General features: G+C 44.3%; 1 protein-coding gene across 1 annotated transcript in view; it reads left to right on the top strand.

The window, feature by feature from the left end:
• Window positions 1–11,080: 11,080 nt before the first annotated feature.
• Window positions 11,081–16,277, top strand: part of T265_06987 (hypothetical protein) — a gene marked incomplete at both ends in the record, with an annotated part of 15,459 nt that continues 10,262 nt past the window's right edge. Inside the window, 3 exons of the mRNA XM_009172404.1 lie at window positions 11,081–11,268; window positions 12,059–12,860; window positions 15,942–16,141. Coding sequence (XP_009170668.1) covers window positions 12,097–12,860; window positions 15,942–16,141 — 964 coding nt within the window. The remainder of the gene's footprint in view (window positions 11,269–12,058; window positions 12,861–15,941; window positions 16,142–16,277) is intronic.

Genomic DNA, 16,277 nt, shown 5'->3' with positions numbered 1-16,277 from the left:
TAAAGCTCATTCCATTCGTATAAGGAACTCGTTCACATTCGTTGAAAAACCGATCACGATAGGGCATATGTAGTCCCTTTCACCTAAAAATCCAAGTTTATCACTCACCCGTTCTTAATTTATTCCGCGTGTGACAACTCAAAACGAAACCCCGAATTGCATTCAAGTGTGATAAAACCCTGTACTTTCATTACAAACTGGATCGCCACCGACAAGGTTAGGATTTGTCCACTGACACATGTGCAACCCAGTTTTCATCACTTACCTCGACTGCATTTGCGCACAGGGCAAATATGAATCAAAGTGCTTTGTTCGCTTCTTCCACGCTTTGAAATTTCTTGGTGAATGCGACTTCACGAGGGCAGCCAAGTTTTGTCCCTGTAGTGAAAAAGTACTTCGCCTTTAGTTTCTTAGTTTATCATCCTTACTTGACTCGGTTGACCATGCTGTTCCCTTCGACATGCTTGCCCATCAAGGAATGCCCCGGAAGTTCGTGAACATAACAAGCTCTTTGTATTCTCAGACTTCCGAACGTGTGAGAGTATACGGACAGCTCTCCAAAAGCTTCCTTACACAAAACGGTGTCTATGAGGGGTGCCAACCCACTCCTATTTAATTTCGTGATCGATGAGATCATGAAACGAACGATGCAAGGTCTTCATAACCCGGTGTTCAGATAGCTTTTGACGATCTGGAATGCTCAGACGAAATCGTTCTCGTCTACGAAGAGGGTGCAGGTGTTTTCGGATGAACTGACCAAAGTCACCTCGTCCTTGGGTATGCACTTTGCACCCACAAATTATAAGATCGTGCGTGCGCTTGGTCAGGCAGTCACTAAACATGCCACTTACAATCCAGAGAGATACACTCGAATTTGTGGGGCGTTTTACTTGGAAGTTGTGTTAGTTTCGATTGTAGTGTGACAGATGAGGTCAATACACGAAGCTGCAACGCTCGGGTCGCGTTTGCTAATTTGAGACACCTATAGCGGCAAAGCGCCATATCCCTGAACCTCAGAGGACGTGTGCATCAAGCTACAGTGCGGCTTCAAGCCTTCGACAACCGTTTTCTCATAACTCACAATTCGTGTTAGTTGGTATTTCCGGATCTGCAAGAAGGCAGTTAGGAAGTGAGCTTCCGGGTGTTCAACGGGTATTTCCATTGAAGAATGTGTCGTGCGCCAGGAGCCGCGTTGGTTAGGCTATGTATTGCGCAGGTCAAACCATCGTTTGTCGGGGAGAGAGAAATTGTCCGTACCTTATTCAGAGTGGCGGAAGCAGAGAGGTGGCTAACCCTTGCGCTGGCAGAAGAGTATGAAAGAGATTGAGGTTTGGGTACTATAGGCCTGTGATCCCCATCGCGTCTGTTTGGAGACCTTGCGAGATATGGCTGCTAATGCATGTCAGTGGCGTTCTTGTTGTCAGTTTCTATCCATATTGGCTGAATGAGTGTCTGGAGGTGTATGCATTTTGGAATGCTTGTAGTAAACTAGCGCTAAGTTCCTTTCCTGTCCACCTTTATTCGTTTCTTCACAATAAGGCTTTCAAATAAATCATTGTTTAGTACTTTCATTACAAACTGGATCGCCACCGACAAGGTTAGGATTTGTCCACTGACACATGTGCAACCCAGTTTTCATCACTTACCTCGACTGCATTTGCGCACAGGGCAAATATGAATCAAAGTGCTTTGTTCGCTTCTTCCACGCTTTGAAATTTCTTGGTGAATGCGACTTCACGAGGGCAGCCAAGTTTTGTCCCTGTAGTGAAAAAGTACTTCGCCTTTAGTTTCTTAGTTTATCATCCTTACTTGACTCGGTTGACCATGCTGTTCCCTTCGACATGCTTGCCCATCAAGGAATGCCCCGGAAGTTCGTGAACATAACAAGCTCTTTGTATTCTCAGACTTCCGAACGTGTGAGAGTATACGGACAGCTCTCCAAAAGCTTCCTTACACAAAACGGTGTCTATGAGGGGTGCCAACCCACTCCTATTTAATTTCGTGATCGATGAGATCATGAAACGAACGATGCAAGGTCTTCATAACCCGGTGTTCAGATAGCTTTTGACGATCTGGAATGCTCAGACGAAATCGTTCTCGTCTACGAAGAGGGTGCAGGTGTTTTCGGATGAACTGACCAAAGTCACCTCGTCCTTGGGTATGCACTTTGCACCCACAAATTATAAGATCGTGCGTGCGCTTGGTCAGGCAGTCACTAAACATGCCACTTACAATCCAGAGAGATACACTCGAATTTGTGGGGCGTTTTACTTGGAAGTTGTGTTAGTTTCGATTGTAGTGTGACAGATGAGGTCAATACACGAAGCTGCAACGCTCGGGTCGCGTTTGCTAATTTGAGACACCTATAGCGGCAAAGCGCCATATCCCTGAACCTCAGAGGACGTGTGCATCAAGCTACAGTGCGGCTTCAAGCCTTCGACAACCGTTTTCTCATAACTCACAATTCGTGTTAGTTGGTATTTCCGGATCTGCAAGAAGGCAGTTAGGAAGTGAGCTTCCGGGTGTTCAACGGGTATTTCCATTGAAGAATGTGTCGTGCGCCAGGAGCCGCGTTGGTTAGGCTATGTATTGCGCAGGTCAAACCATCGTTTGTCGGGGAGAGAGAAATTGTCCGTACCTTATTCAGAGTGGCGGAAGCAGAGAGGTGGCTAACCCTTGCGCTGGCAGAAGAGTATGAAAGAGATTGAGGTTTGGGTACTATAGGCCTGTGATCCCCATCGCGTCTGTTTGGAGACCTTGCGAGATATGGCTGCTAATGCATGTCAGTGGCGTTCTTGTTGTCAGTTTCTATCCATATTGGCTGAATGAGTGTCTGGAGGTGTATGCATTTTGGAATGCTTGTAGTAAACTAGCGCTAAGTTCCTTTCCTGTCCACCTTTATTCGTTTCTTCACAATAAGGCTTTCAAATAAATCATTGTTTAGGGCAGTAAAGCATCAATGTTGAACACTGATGTCATGCTGTTCATAGTGATGATGATGTTGATTCTGAAAAAAAACTAATCGAGTATGCGTTTCGTCCTGATTCCGACTGAGGTAATCGAATTTTTTGACCAGCTTCACTGTATGAAAAAAGACAAGAAAGTACTTTGCCACTAAAAGCCGTTTCAAAAGTAGTTTCGGTTAATCTCGTTATAGGGTTACTAATCCCCATAGTATAATTATTGTTACCTTCTGGCTAGCGTGTGCTTAAATATCATACACACTTCTGCTGATAGCATTGTATTTTACATCCTAGATAACTCTCCACCAGCCTGATAAAGTTAGATCTTATTCGTTCTGGTTGGGGCGATTTCGCCAGGGAGTCGGGAAATAGTTGACTGAAACGCACAACAACGTAAAATTCAAACGATACTCGCCGCGACTATAAAAGTATCCGATGTAACAGGTGATTCCTTCTACCGCTCTCCTACTATACCTGTTGACAGACGTATCTAGAAATTAAAAGATTTCCTGAGTAATCAGAAAGCTATCCGCGTCATTTCCTTACAGAGCATGTTTCCAACTTTGGGTAGCTAGGGTGCGTCATTTCGCGTCGGTGATTTAACATAGGCCTTGAGTGTGTTAATGAAGTTTCAGCTATGCTCTACAAACTAATTCACACCGGTATCTTCACTATAGTTAGTGCTGTAGGAATAAGACAGCACTATGCGGAGCATAGGTTCCGCCACTTCACTTATGTGTGCCGCACAAATATTGTTTTTATAGTCTAAGCAATTTCAACAAATGTTGCGGCGGCAACCATGTTATGGTATGTCACGACTGTTCACATTATGTTGCCTGCAGGTAAACTTAATGAGCACCAAAGTCTCTACGTTTTTATCAGTGGATAAACCAATTCTATCGATTAGGAGACAAAGCTCTAAACACTGGTTGCTAGCTAGTAGGCGACATCAACATGTTTTCACATATATCATGATCATTCGCTCCGGTTATTGTTGCAAGGTCTGGTGATTTGTACACACTTATGTCAGTGGGCGTCGCCCCTTTGGGCAGATATTCTGACTTTGGCTAGAGCGGAACTTTTTAACCTCACCTTCCGTTCCTTCCCATCCCCTCTGGCAAAAACACCATTTGTCTGGCTTGTGGAATTTCATTACTTATGCCTATGATTGATCACACACCATGTAGGACCGAGCATTTTCTAATGGAACAAATGGGTCCCTGGTGATTGATGTCAGTGTTTCTACTGCCGTGGGAAAACGTCTCTATTGTGGAAAACATTTTAGTTTGTAGTTGTTTTCCTTCTGTTCACGTGATAGGCATTTTCTGCATCACGTTGCCACATCTTCCAACAGATGTTTACCTATCTGCTTTTACTGCCAGAAGCCTATTGTTGGTTGCTGTTTGAAATTTGTCCACTCCGTAAATATAGACTTGGTTAGACCAAGGTTACAGGAAGTCATCGGATCCAGACAGCACTTTACGTGTGACTCTCTTACCCAACACCATCAAAATCAGGTTCTAACCACTGACCTTGACATTCGGACGATCCCCTCATGAGTCCAAGCTGTCTCCTGATTAGTGACTGCCCAATCAGCGATCCAGCCTTTGCTGCGTGCATTGCTGGAAAACTCTTGCATCAGTCGATTGAGCGGTATGGACAGTGCCCTGTCAGACTTTTTGTACTGAACTTATGGAAGGTAAAGGTTAGAGTTGGTGCGCATCTTGCTTGTGAATGGTGGTTACTCTTTACCTGGCTTATTCGCTCAAACGCATAATGGTTAGACGCGCGAGTATTCAGCACGTGATTTAAGCCGTGTTCCAATGTACACATGCATACCTTACTCAACTGTCCAGATTTATTACGCAGAAAGATCCGTATTTGTTTGCGGTTTGGTCTCATCAGGAAAACATGCTTCCTTCCTACTATTGTACATTCAACTCACCCTAGTGGTTGCTACCAAAAGACCATGGAAACTGTTGACCAAAAAAGGTGACAAATAACTATCCTGGAGGCAAGCAGCCGGGATTTAGTTGTCCCAGACCCGTGTCTGCGGATAGCCAAGACAAGTGACGCAACGTTTTGCCCGTTCGATTGTCTGGGGAAACGCTATCATACTGACACAACATCCAAGCCTCCCGGTACATTCCCCTTTGACTTTTTGGTTACTAAACCTACTAGTAACGTTACGCCCTCTCGTGCTCCTACGAAGTAACTCGTCAGCGATCGATCCTCTCCTTACACACAACTCTCACCTGAGTTCAAGTAGATGTTTGGATGCGATGACGGTCACAGACAGCTCTGATCTTTGGGTCAAACCAGTTGATTTCCCAGCCAACTGCCCACGGGTGACGAAATTTTGCCAGCTCATTTCCAAGTTCCACGAACAGATCACAGTCACCCGATCAACTACTAATTCCCGTGAATCCCACTGTCGTGATGGCGATTCTGGTCAGCACTTGTTGTCCTATGGGTCACAGTTGATCGTGCAAAAGCTGGTGGTTTCACCTCGAACAGAAACTTCTTCGCACTCGGTATTTCATTTACATCATACTCTCAAAAAAGTGGATGGCCATCTAGTTTGCAATCTGCGCATGTGTCACTACCGAATGTCGACTGAAACCCACGACATTCACGTGGCCGAGTTATGATCTTTTAGGCGTTGGCCTCAATAAAGGAAGCTTTGTCGTTTCTCACTTATGTGCCTTAAATACTCCATGAATTGTCAATGCACATGTATTTAATCGTATTATCTGGCTGATCCTGGGTCGCTTAGGTTAGACTTTCATTCACCTCACTCTTTGCCTTCCTCACTTTTGTCTGTGCACAACCACTGTGTGTGTGCATGTGTCTGGGTACACGGTTTTGAGTGGATTTACATAGTAAAAAGCCACTTTGCATTTCTGAGACCACTTGGATGTATTTTGTTGTCGGAATCACCTTGAGAGTGTCCTTTTTGTTTCATTTTTTGCGCTGTCCAGTTATTTTGTCACGGCTATACCAACTTCAGTGTTTGGATTTGCGATCTCAACTACGTCCACATCTCATCAACTCAAGCTGTGAAATCACCACTTGTAGGCCTGACTACCACACTATTATCGACAATTGAATCATCTCACCGTAATTGTTAGATGATGAATTACTTGGTGCACTTATATCATCCTCGCTGTTTTAGGCAAACTCTGACAATGGTTGGGTCAGTTTTATTCGGAGTTGCTTGGGGGTGAAGTGAATTGCTTACAGTAGAAATTTCAGCCTCAGCTGACCTACTGTCTGGGTCGCGGAGGACTCCGGCGAGCTGGCTGTTCATTCAGTTCGGTTTGAAGATAGAGCCTGAATGTGGAGTTATTGGTTAGTTCTCATGAATGATCAAGTATAATATGTCTGCAGTAAACTATCGTAGAACGATTATTATTGTATCATTAGGCTTAGAGTGGCATTCGATGGTGGCTCATTCCATTCTATGTTTACCGCTTCAGTTCAGTGGTGCGCGAACTAAGACACTCATAATATAGTGATATGCCTCTGAGTAACAGTAATCGAAGAGTCCCATGATTCCATCATTTTTCGTCGGTGCTTTAACCCTTATGTTGGTGTGTGTCAGCCTCTGCATATTAGTCAAGTAGTGTTCTGTGACGTCTTTTGGATTGAGCTGAAGGATCCTTTGAGGGGGAGTAACGTCTTGTTCTTACATATAGATATCATCTAAGGACCTGGGCTATTCAGCTACACAACTGAGCTTTCATCGAATGCAGAGCTTACAGTTCTTCTCAGTGTTGTTTATAACGGGTAGGTCAATCACCACCGTACCCGTGCCACCTCGTGGTTTTCTGCGTCACACATACCACGGGACAAATATTTTTCACGGAGAGTTCGGCTGTCAAGCTCATCAGGCAGTGTGAAGAATGTGAATCGCAGGTAAGTAGCACGGCTGGATTTGCTTGTGGAAGTCAATTTTCGGGGAGGATGGTCTCCGCATTGTCAAAATGTGACGGTAAAATAGTAAAATTTGTACTATAGGTTGTAGTTTTCGGATGAACCACGACTTGGGTCTGGCAAGTCCAGTGTAATAATGGTCTGCCTGCGGTCGTACCCTAATATAGTTATTGCGCTGGAATCGGTGGCAAATGGATTGATGAGCATAATTTCATCAGCGAACGCGTTAATGAGTAACAAATTTCTTGGTAATAAAAAGGGCAGAAAGAAGGAATCTCTTTTTCCCTTCTGTTTTAATGTCATAGAGCTGAACTAGTTGCTCACTAGGTTACCTGTCCCACTAATCATTCGCAACCCATACTTTGGAGGGGAGTTTAGGCTGATCTACATTGTTTTGGGCCACCTAAATATGAAGTTATGTAATTTACGTCGCACCGAACGTGTCCGCCGCGGAAGAACAGTGAGTCAGCTGTTGGGTGGCCTCTTTCGATCTCTTCCATTTTTGATCACCTGGGAGACTTCGGACAAATCAACTGATAGAAATGAGATAATTACAGCACTACCTGCTCCTCTCAATCAAACCTTTTCGACGGATTCGACACCAAAGACTTCTTGGCACCACGCATATCCCTTTTCAGCCTAGTTTGCTTGTTGGTCTGTCCACCAAGCTTTGCAGTTGGGTTGATAACGTCTCATCTTGACACTGCACTGACGGTGTCACCTCAATTGATGGTGAAACGTTTGCAATCCAAATGCCAAGCTCAGAAAAGAGACCAACAACCAAGCAGCACACCCAAGCTACTTATATTCCGCAAAATTGCCAATCTGGGGTAGTGTCTTCAACCAAGGTTTATCGACCGACGGAAGATATGGTTACTATGTATTCCGACATCATAACATTTAACAAGAAGACTTTTGTGCTATAGCTCCTGTTCAAGATTCAAATGAACCCAGACCTAATTCATGTGCCTCTCAGCTGAAACAAGTGATTCGTAAAGTCTTTAAGTTAAAGAATTTGGTGCGAAGCAATGCGAAGTTCCAAATGCCGAGCTCTTCAGAAGGTTTAAAAGTGCCAGCGCACAAGGGATGTTCCATGGTTGACTATTCATTACTCAAATAGGCTTGTGTAGTTTTTGATGACTAATTAATTCTTAGTGTACACGACGGAAGGTGCCATGTCATCCATTCAGACTTTTTTCGTGACTTCTCGATTGCGCATCCCTCATATTGATGATGACACTGTGCAAGATTCTTATCAAGGCCAATCCAAACTCATTCCCTGAAACTGATGAACTATCTTATTTTTCTTTGAAAACGCTCGCCGGGCATATTCCGGCGCCAAGCTGTCTTATAGTTTGGCTCTCCCACTAACGAAAACCGGAACCGGGATGCTAACATAAACGGTGGTCGCCGTAACTGCCGATCGGCCTGCTTAATCCGGTTGTAGATCGGAGAAAGAGTTAGTAAACGGTCTCTGTAACCGCACGTTGACAAAATTGAAGCAGTCTCCTCCGCGCAGCAGCTTTCAACCTTGCTTATGTCTGAAGAAACTGGTCGACACAAGAAGTGTTGGAATTTGTCTTGATGATGTGTTCGTCGAATTTCGTTAGGTCTCTGACGAGGTTTCACATGAGCAGCTCCTACATCGGCTTCAGAAGCTCACTTACCCTTGGACTGCTGATTTCCTGAATGGTCGTGCAATTTAAGTGGGGATGAATGACACTTAATCTCTCAGTGGTGTACCACAGGGTTCTTCTGTAGGAACTGAACTCTTCAAACGGTCTTCACGGAGTCCTTCAGTTGGATTGCTTAATTTGCGCCGGTAACTTCAAACATTGGTTAGCAGTCTCGAGCATTGAGGGTCCGGGTAGATTTTTATATGGGTCGTAGCGTCCCAGTGAATGTGATAAATATGCTGTATTGCCCTTCAAAACCACAGAACCCTTTGCCGCCTGTCTTATTGGCACAACCTACTGAAGAACTCCGTTCGAGAGAAGAATCTAGGTATTACGATGTCCTTTGATCTCAAGACAGCTCCGGATACTGAGAACTGTGGTGACTGATGCTTGGGTTCTCTGTGACCTGAAGAAGTCGTTCGCTAAATTGACTCGTGAGGATTCCAGACCGTTGTTTACCTCTCATGTATGATATGATCCGTCTGCTGAGAGAGTATTCTGGAGCAATGTTCTTTCACGTTCTACCATATACTCAGCGACTTCAACAGCCTAACCTGTTTTCCCTATGATAACCGTCTTCTTCGTTGCGACAGTCAGGCGAATTCTCCCAACAGGGCTTGTTACTAAACTCCAGACATTCTTTGAGAGCAACGGTATCAAAAATAGACGCTGCTTAAACCAAGGAGGTTCGCTCTGTTTTGCTTTTTCCTTCCAGGCGGTGCGTGATTAGAATAGTGTTAATAGGAATTCTGCGGAGAGTTTCAAAAGTTGGCTGTAACTGCTTACAACTCATTCCTTTCTAATCCGGGGGACGAGGACGATGATTTTTTTTCACAATCACTAAAGTCAATGTAGTTGTCAACCTTGTGTGCAACGTTCCATGCTATAAACTTAATCTTCGTCTATCGATCATTACCAGCTGAATATCTTAGCATTCAGCTGGTAATGATCGATAGACGAAGATTAAGTTTATAGCATGGAACGTTGACCAGATGTTCGATTGAACGAATGTCCCGTTTACCTTTTGAGTAGAAATTACAATAATTATAAGACAGAATGCTAGGTAGTGTCACTTTCAGGCATATATGTGACGACTTCGCAGCGGAAGCTGGTGTGATTGGGACAAAAAGCCCAAGTGAACACAACAATTTGTTGGTGATTTGGTCGTGCCACGGCAGAGTAGCATGCTAACAGTCAGACTATGGTTACAATTTTACTGTAGACCACACGTGCTAATTGATTGTACAGGTCTTGTTGGTTGTCGAGTCGTAGTACTCAGGTAAGCACTACTGAGGAGTAGGTCAAGCGACTGGTCGCTGTGCACCCAAATGACTAACCGCTTTTTCATAATTTAAACATTTATCTCACAAAGACTGTTTCTGTTCTACGATAAAACGTTTAGAGTGTCGTTTTTCTTTGTTTATTTACTTCTTTGCTACATTCTGTCTTTCCTCTACACCATCGACTTCTGAATTCCTGTTCCGTTGCAACCGCACGTTTGTCACTGACAAGTTGAACCTTCATATGTATATCGATTGTCTTTAGCCTCTCGCCTGGCATCAAAAATTATCATTACCGGTTACATTGGTTCATCAGCATGTATGAACTCTCTGCTTGCCACCCAATTCAAATTAGCTGTGTCTTAGTGGTAAAGTGGAAAGAGTTAAATAAACCACCCAACCATTTGGATTAGAGATCACCAGATCATCCACTTATTGAGCATGTCATTGGTCCATTCATCATGGACTAACATGCAACAGTTCGTTTTATTTCCAACCCTGGTATTCAGTCGGCATTAGAAACCCTCGTGCTCATTACCATAAAACCATTCTTGTACCTTTCAAAATGTGCTATCAATTGTCAGAATGTCTGTTTACTGAGTCATGCATATTTTCGGTATGCCTACCGCTACACATAACCCACTGGTTGTTTGTTTATGAGGTAAATATAGCAAAGGAACTGTAATTATGGCGTAACTCCTCTCATTTCTTGTAGCTGATTCAGCATTGAAGAATACGAGTTGATCATATTTAATTTACTGCATTCAAATAGGCCTTAACTGTCCAACATATCACGGTGTCGTCTTCCCCTCGTCAGGTTGCCTCGATGTTTCTGCAGTTTTCATCTGTCGAATGTCACATCTCGAGACAATACAATGTTACTTGATGCTATTCGGCCGTTTTACAGTTATTCGCGTTCTCATTTATACGTATTGTCACTCAGCTTTCAAAACCACTGCGGGACTGACGCGTGTGTCTCGATGACGTCATTACCTTCAGCAACTGATGCTTCGCATTAGAACTTGGCTACTTTCAATCATAAGTAGTCAAGATTTTGACGAACTCAGTATAGCCTTGCTTTTTCCTCTACCAATGATCTCCAGAATATAGCTTTCCCCTAAGGCGATGCAGGATTGGACAGAAAGTGTTTATGGGATTCATAATTCGGAACTTGGATAACTTCAAAGTGATAGGCTTTTCTACCTCCAACGTCTCATGAAACGGTAGTTATTGCAACCCCACCTTACCCGACTTTATCAAGCTTCAGCTTCATGTTTTCCTGTGTTCATTATAATCCACTCCTTTAGTCTTTGGCATATAAACGTCTACTGTCGTCTATCCGCTTTTTCTACTCGCAGAACTCGAGTTCACATGCGGCTCCATGGCATTTGCATAACGTGTCCAGAGTGGAAGGTATGTTCGCTGTTTTTCGTTCTTCACTACATGGCATTTTTGCTTCTGCATGTAATGCAGTGCTGTCCTTTCAAAGTCCCGATTTGGCGACATCCGTCACTGGACCGTTTGACTGCTCAGTATAAAGGTCCCTTGTTGATTCGAACGGACTGCTGCACCCTGTTGCCTGATATTGTACCAACATGTGTCGCCTCTGTTTGAAACTCGGTTAGCATGTAGCATATTTGTTAAAACAAGCTTGAACGTGCACTGTATCTGTTTTAGTTTGCGCTTCCTTCATGGATCATGTCTAGTCTGGTAGAACTGTCTTCTCGACATGTACTCACTCGTTTCTGATCACATTAATCACCTGATTGAATTCACTATGCAGATGGTGGTTCCATTGAAAAGCATTAAATACTGCCAGCTGGTTGGTTAATCGGGCACAGCATTAAATGTGTAAACAGACTGCTCCGATTTAATCACCAGATCACTCTCAGATGAAACAGTGGATTTGGGTCACCCGCATGCATGGTTCTATTTGTAGGAACTCGTTCGTTGGACCCTCAGTTGTTTAAAAATGATGATATCGGTATTGTACTCGTCATATAGTCCAAATGGATTGTTTCTCCTTGGATTAATACAACCACCGTGGAGACCTACTACTCTCTGGCTTGTCTCAAGAGGCATTGCAATCAAAATTTTTGTGCTGTGGATTTCGGATTTGGCTTGGTCATCGGATTTGTGATTACCTTGTGTGTCGTCCAGGTGTCTATCCTATTTCATCCGTCTTCTTATCTACTTGAAACAGGTGTGGATTTCCATGGGCATCCCGACTGTAACAGTAGCATGCTGAGTGTCCAGCCTGTCTCGTCAGCTTCCACTCCTTCTGCTTCGTCTCATTCGAGAACTAAACCTTGCCACCGGTTCAGCGTTGCTGCCCTGACCGACGAAACTGATATCAAGAGTCAAGAAAGTGTTGTTGATGAGTTCAGTTCCGAGGAGAACTCCGTGAAATATCCGCCTCACTTCGGTGATAAACGTCTCAACTCCAAACGCCCCAAACAACGGCACTCAGGATCTCGCCGCAACCCTTCTGACGCGGGCGATGTACACAATTCCTCACCCCAAATCCGTGGCTGTGACCCATCATCCTTACATGGCGCCGGTGACCCAATAATTTCCACAGCTTTTTTCCGGTCTTCCATGCATTTACGACCGTCCACTGTGTCTGACTCAATGGCTCCGGGAATGCATGGTTCTTTATCCTCTGCTGTGTCAATACACAAAAGTAACGGATATTGTCAGTCTTCATGTGGTTCATCAGGAACAGATCAACCGTTTCCTTTCACGACATCAACGATAACCCATAGCGTAGAAACGAATCACCAGTGGCATGGTTCGCGGGATTTGGAACAATTGGTAGGAATGGGTGCAGGTACCGCTGAGCGTTTGTTCAACAATGTGCGATTCGATGAAGTGTACTCCCTCACAATGGCTGCTTTGGCCGGCGCGGAAGCGAAAACACGCAAACGTTCGGCGCTGTTGAGTAGTTCCTCTGATAAAATCAACAGTGCGGAAGAACTGAAACACAAATCACCGTCACGTACCTCGTAAGTCTTCGGCTTTTTCCAATCAGTTGACTCCTTTCAACACTGTCATAGATGTGTAGCTCTCAGTTTGGAGCCTGTTTTTCAACGGTCTAAGCCCATGTAATATTCCTTTTCAATAACAGAACAGATGTATGGTTTTGGGGGACATAAAAATACCCCACAAGCCATGTGAGCACTCCTCCTCGAAGAAATCATTACTCGAGGAGCCAATCAACAATAACGTACTTGAACTGCCTGGTAAGTGGCGTCGTGTCCTGTCTGGGTTCAAGCCAGTTGCGTCGTTGATAAGCCACCTGCAGCTTTATGCTCTACTACAAAAATTCCTACCCGATTGAGAAAATGTGTATCCTAATGCCCCCAAATATTCGTGCCATGCGCACTGCAAAGTATTCCTAACAAGAATGAGATAAGTGTACAGCACCTTTAGATTCTACAGCTTAGGTTAGATTTATCGTGCAGGATGAGATCCTGATTGGAAACCTCAAAAATTCCTCATCACCAATGTAGTAGTACCACATAGTTATGTTTATGCGTTCGATAATTAGTGGTTACATTGTTGCGCCAGGCAGTTCGAAAGTTTCGGGTGGAAATACGTTCACTTGAGACAAATGAACTACTTCAAAAATAAACCATTACGTAACCCTATCTAATGGTAGCAGACGGTAATGAGCGATCTCATCTCCAAGATGAAGACTACGAAATTCCTCACAACGAACTGTCAGTTGGTTACTCGCGTGACGGGAGCGCGGTGAGCGAGATGGCCTAAGTGGTTAGAGCGCGAATTTACTGACCGGAAGGTCCACGGTTCGAACCCGACCACTGCCTCTCGACTTCCCCTGTATGGGCTTGGGCAACCTGGGAGTATCCCAGCCCTCGTGCTTCCTTCGGGTGGCATGGCAGCTAGGCACCGGAAGGGTGCTACAGCTGAAAGCTTTTCTTTCATTGGTATTTTTGGTTTTAGTACAATTGGCCTGTCAGGGTTTTGTCAATTTTTAAATGAAACCCGCATCTTTGTGGGATAGTCAGACGTTTGAAGTAGTCACTGGTTTCAGAAACACGAGATAAGGGATGCATCATTATTCTAGAAGATGGATGGCCTTGAATGGACGTCATTCATTTTCAGTGGATATGTACGGCAGTGAAGCATCGGTGTTGAACACTGATGTCATGCTGTCGATGATGATGATGATCAGTGGATACCGGAAGCTACTCCAGAGGGCGTTCAAACAAGGACGGTGCTATGACTGGTTGAAATCACGCTCGAAAATGTGCTCTGCGGTGTATGTCATGATATTCATCGCAATATCCACCCATGTGCACATAATACCGTGACCTTTTTTCTGGAAGTGTAAAAATTGCCTTGATATGACCCGCTAATGTACGGAAGAAACAATTGGCCACATAGCATGTGTTGGAAACCGGTGTTTCACTGCCTTACAATATTCAAGAGCTCAGTCGCGGAAAACCCAGAGGAGTAGAAGAAGTGATCTAGTATAAGCCTCAAACACTCCGATATTCATACACCTCCGGACACGCATTCAAAAAAACTGAATAGAAAGACCCGTGGGTATCAGTCAGCAGCCTTCTTGCGGCGTCTCTATCAAAGCACTGCAAGGACTCCATCATGGAGTGCAGATCTTCCCAAGGCTTTCGGAATCGCTTGTATAAACATCTGCCAGATCACGGGCTGACCACCTCCCTACTTGTGCCACTGTGAATTTGACATGGAAAACATTTTTTCGTGACAAACGATGATTTAACAATGTATGGCCAAACCACTACCTTGTATTATATTGACTGGTGAGATTGAAGCATGAAGGATGTATGAGCTTTGAATAATAACTCGATCGCCGTTTCCTTTTCCTCTACGTATATATCCGGTCGATGAGCCAACAGCTAACAAAAGCATACTTCAGGGCGTTTCTTGTCTATGTAGGGCACTCCCTCCTCCTTAGACCTCAAAGATTTCAAATGAAATCATCTATATTAGAGAGGCTGTCCTGTTGTAGAGGTACCAATAGCCTAAAAGTTACAATCACCCTATACGGCCACACAGTCGTAGTGAGTCGGTGTTCTTACAGGGGACGGGCACTGTGCTCCACAGAGAGCAGTTTCCATTGGGACAATTGTTCACGCGTCTAGTCTCTGTACCTACGTTCGATAGTACCCACTGGCTGGAAAAACATGCTCACTCAAGCCGCACGCCAGCTGACAAACGCTTACGTGTCACCATCGATTCAGCAATACCGTTTTTAGTATTACTCCAGGCCCCAAAAGCTGATGCATGGTTCGGTAAACCATACATGTTATTAGCTAAAACTTCGACTCTTCGCTTATCCGTTGTTTGCGCTCGGAGAAAAACTGCAATATACCCATACCCTGCCATCGATCGGGGAACGCGGGTATTTATGATGCACAACAAATGGTCCCGTAACTTACATTGTGAAACCTATTTATCAATTCGGTTGTTAAGCCGAAGCCATGTACCTAGGTTACGTCGGTTCCAGTTGCCACAATTTCGGTCACCAGAAATGAGACAACATGGGAGATACAGACAGGCATCAGAGACGATGGCATAACCAATTAGTTAGCCTAGTATATTGATATGAAGGAGCGGGAAACTGAGCAGGTACGCATTAGGAACGATAGCTTTGGTAGATTAGCTCCACTGACTGCGTCAGTAACCGTTGATGAGTTGAGTCTGGGGGTCCGCATCTTGGGAGGTGGCAGTTATCAACCTTGCTCGCCTACAGTTACTACAAGGTTGTTCAAAGCAGCTCTGCGAGGTGAACGGTCATCCGATATGCGAAGCACATGTATTGATCAGTGAACTTAATTAATGATACGATATTATGATAATTAATTAATAATTAATTATCACTATCGAACAATTTCACTTTTTCATTCGTTGTGCACCGGTGGGACGCATGTTACCCATTTGATAGAATCATCTACTTACTTGCAATCAGCATCTTTAGCCGGAGATCCCTTATTATGCTGAGTTTATCTAATTGCATTCTGAAGCACTTTCCAGATGCCAAATTTGACAAACGCCTGTGATATCTGATCCCTTTGTTTCAGAGCCCCCGGGACATCGGTCTCCACCGTTCTTGCCACGGACTCTACCCGCATTTCCTGTCCCACCGTAGGTAGTCCTTCTCCCATGCGACTTCCCCCACCAGTACCAAGCATTTCCACCACAGTCACTACCTGCACTTCCGCCGTCAGTGCTCTTGCAAACAGTAGTGCTGTTACTGTCCAGCGAGATCCAGCAATGACAGGTAGGTTCATATGGCCTTTATTCCATCCGTTACACACCCTGTTCCTTCATAGCCGCTCAGCGCTAGAGGTCACAACGGATATATATATATATATATATATATATATATATATATATATATATATATATATATATAA

This window comes from Opisthorchis viverrini (assembly GCF_000715545.1).
Source record: "Opisthorchis viverrini unplaced genomic scaffold opera_v5_153, whole genome shotgun sequence".
Lineage (NCBI taxonomy): Eukaryota > Metazoa > Platyhelminthes > Trematoda > Opisthorchiida > Opisthorchiidae > Opisthorchis > Opisthorchis viverrini.
Note: the sequence above shows the minus strand (reverse complement) of the source record. Positions and strands in the feature narration are given on the sequence as shown.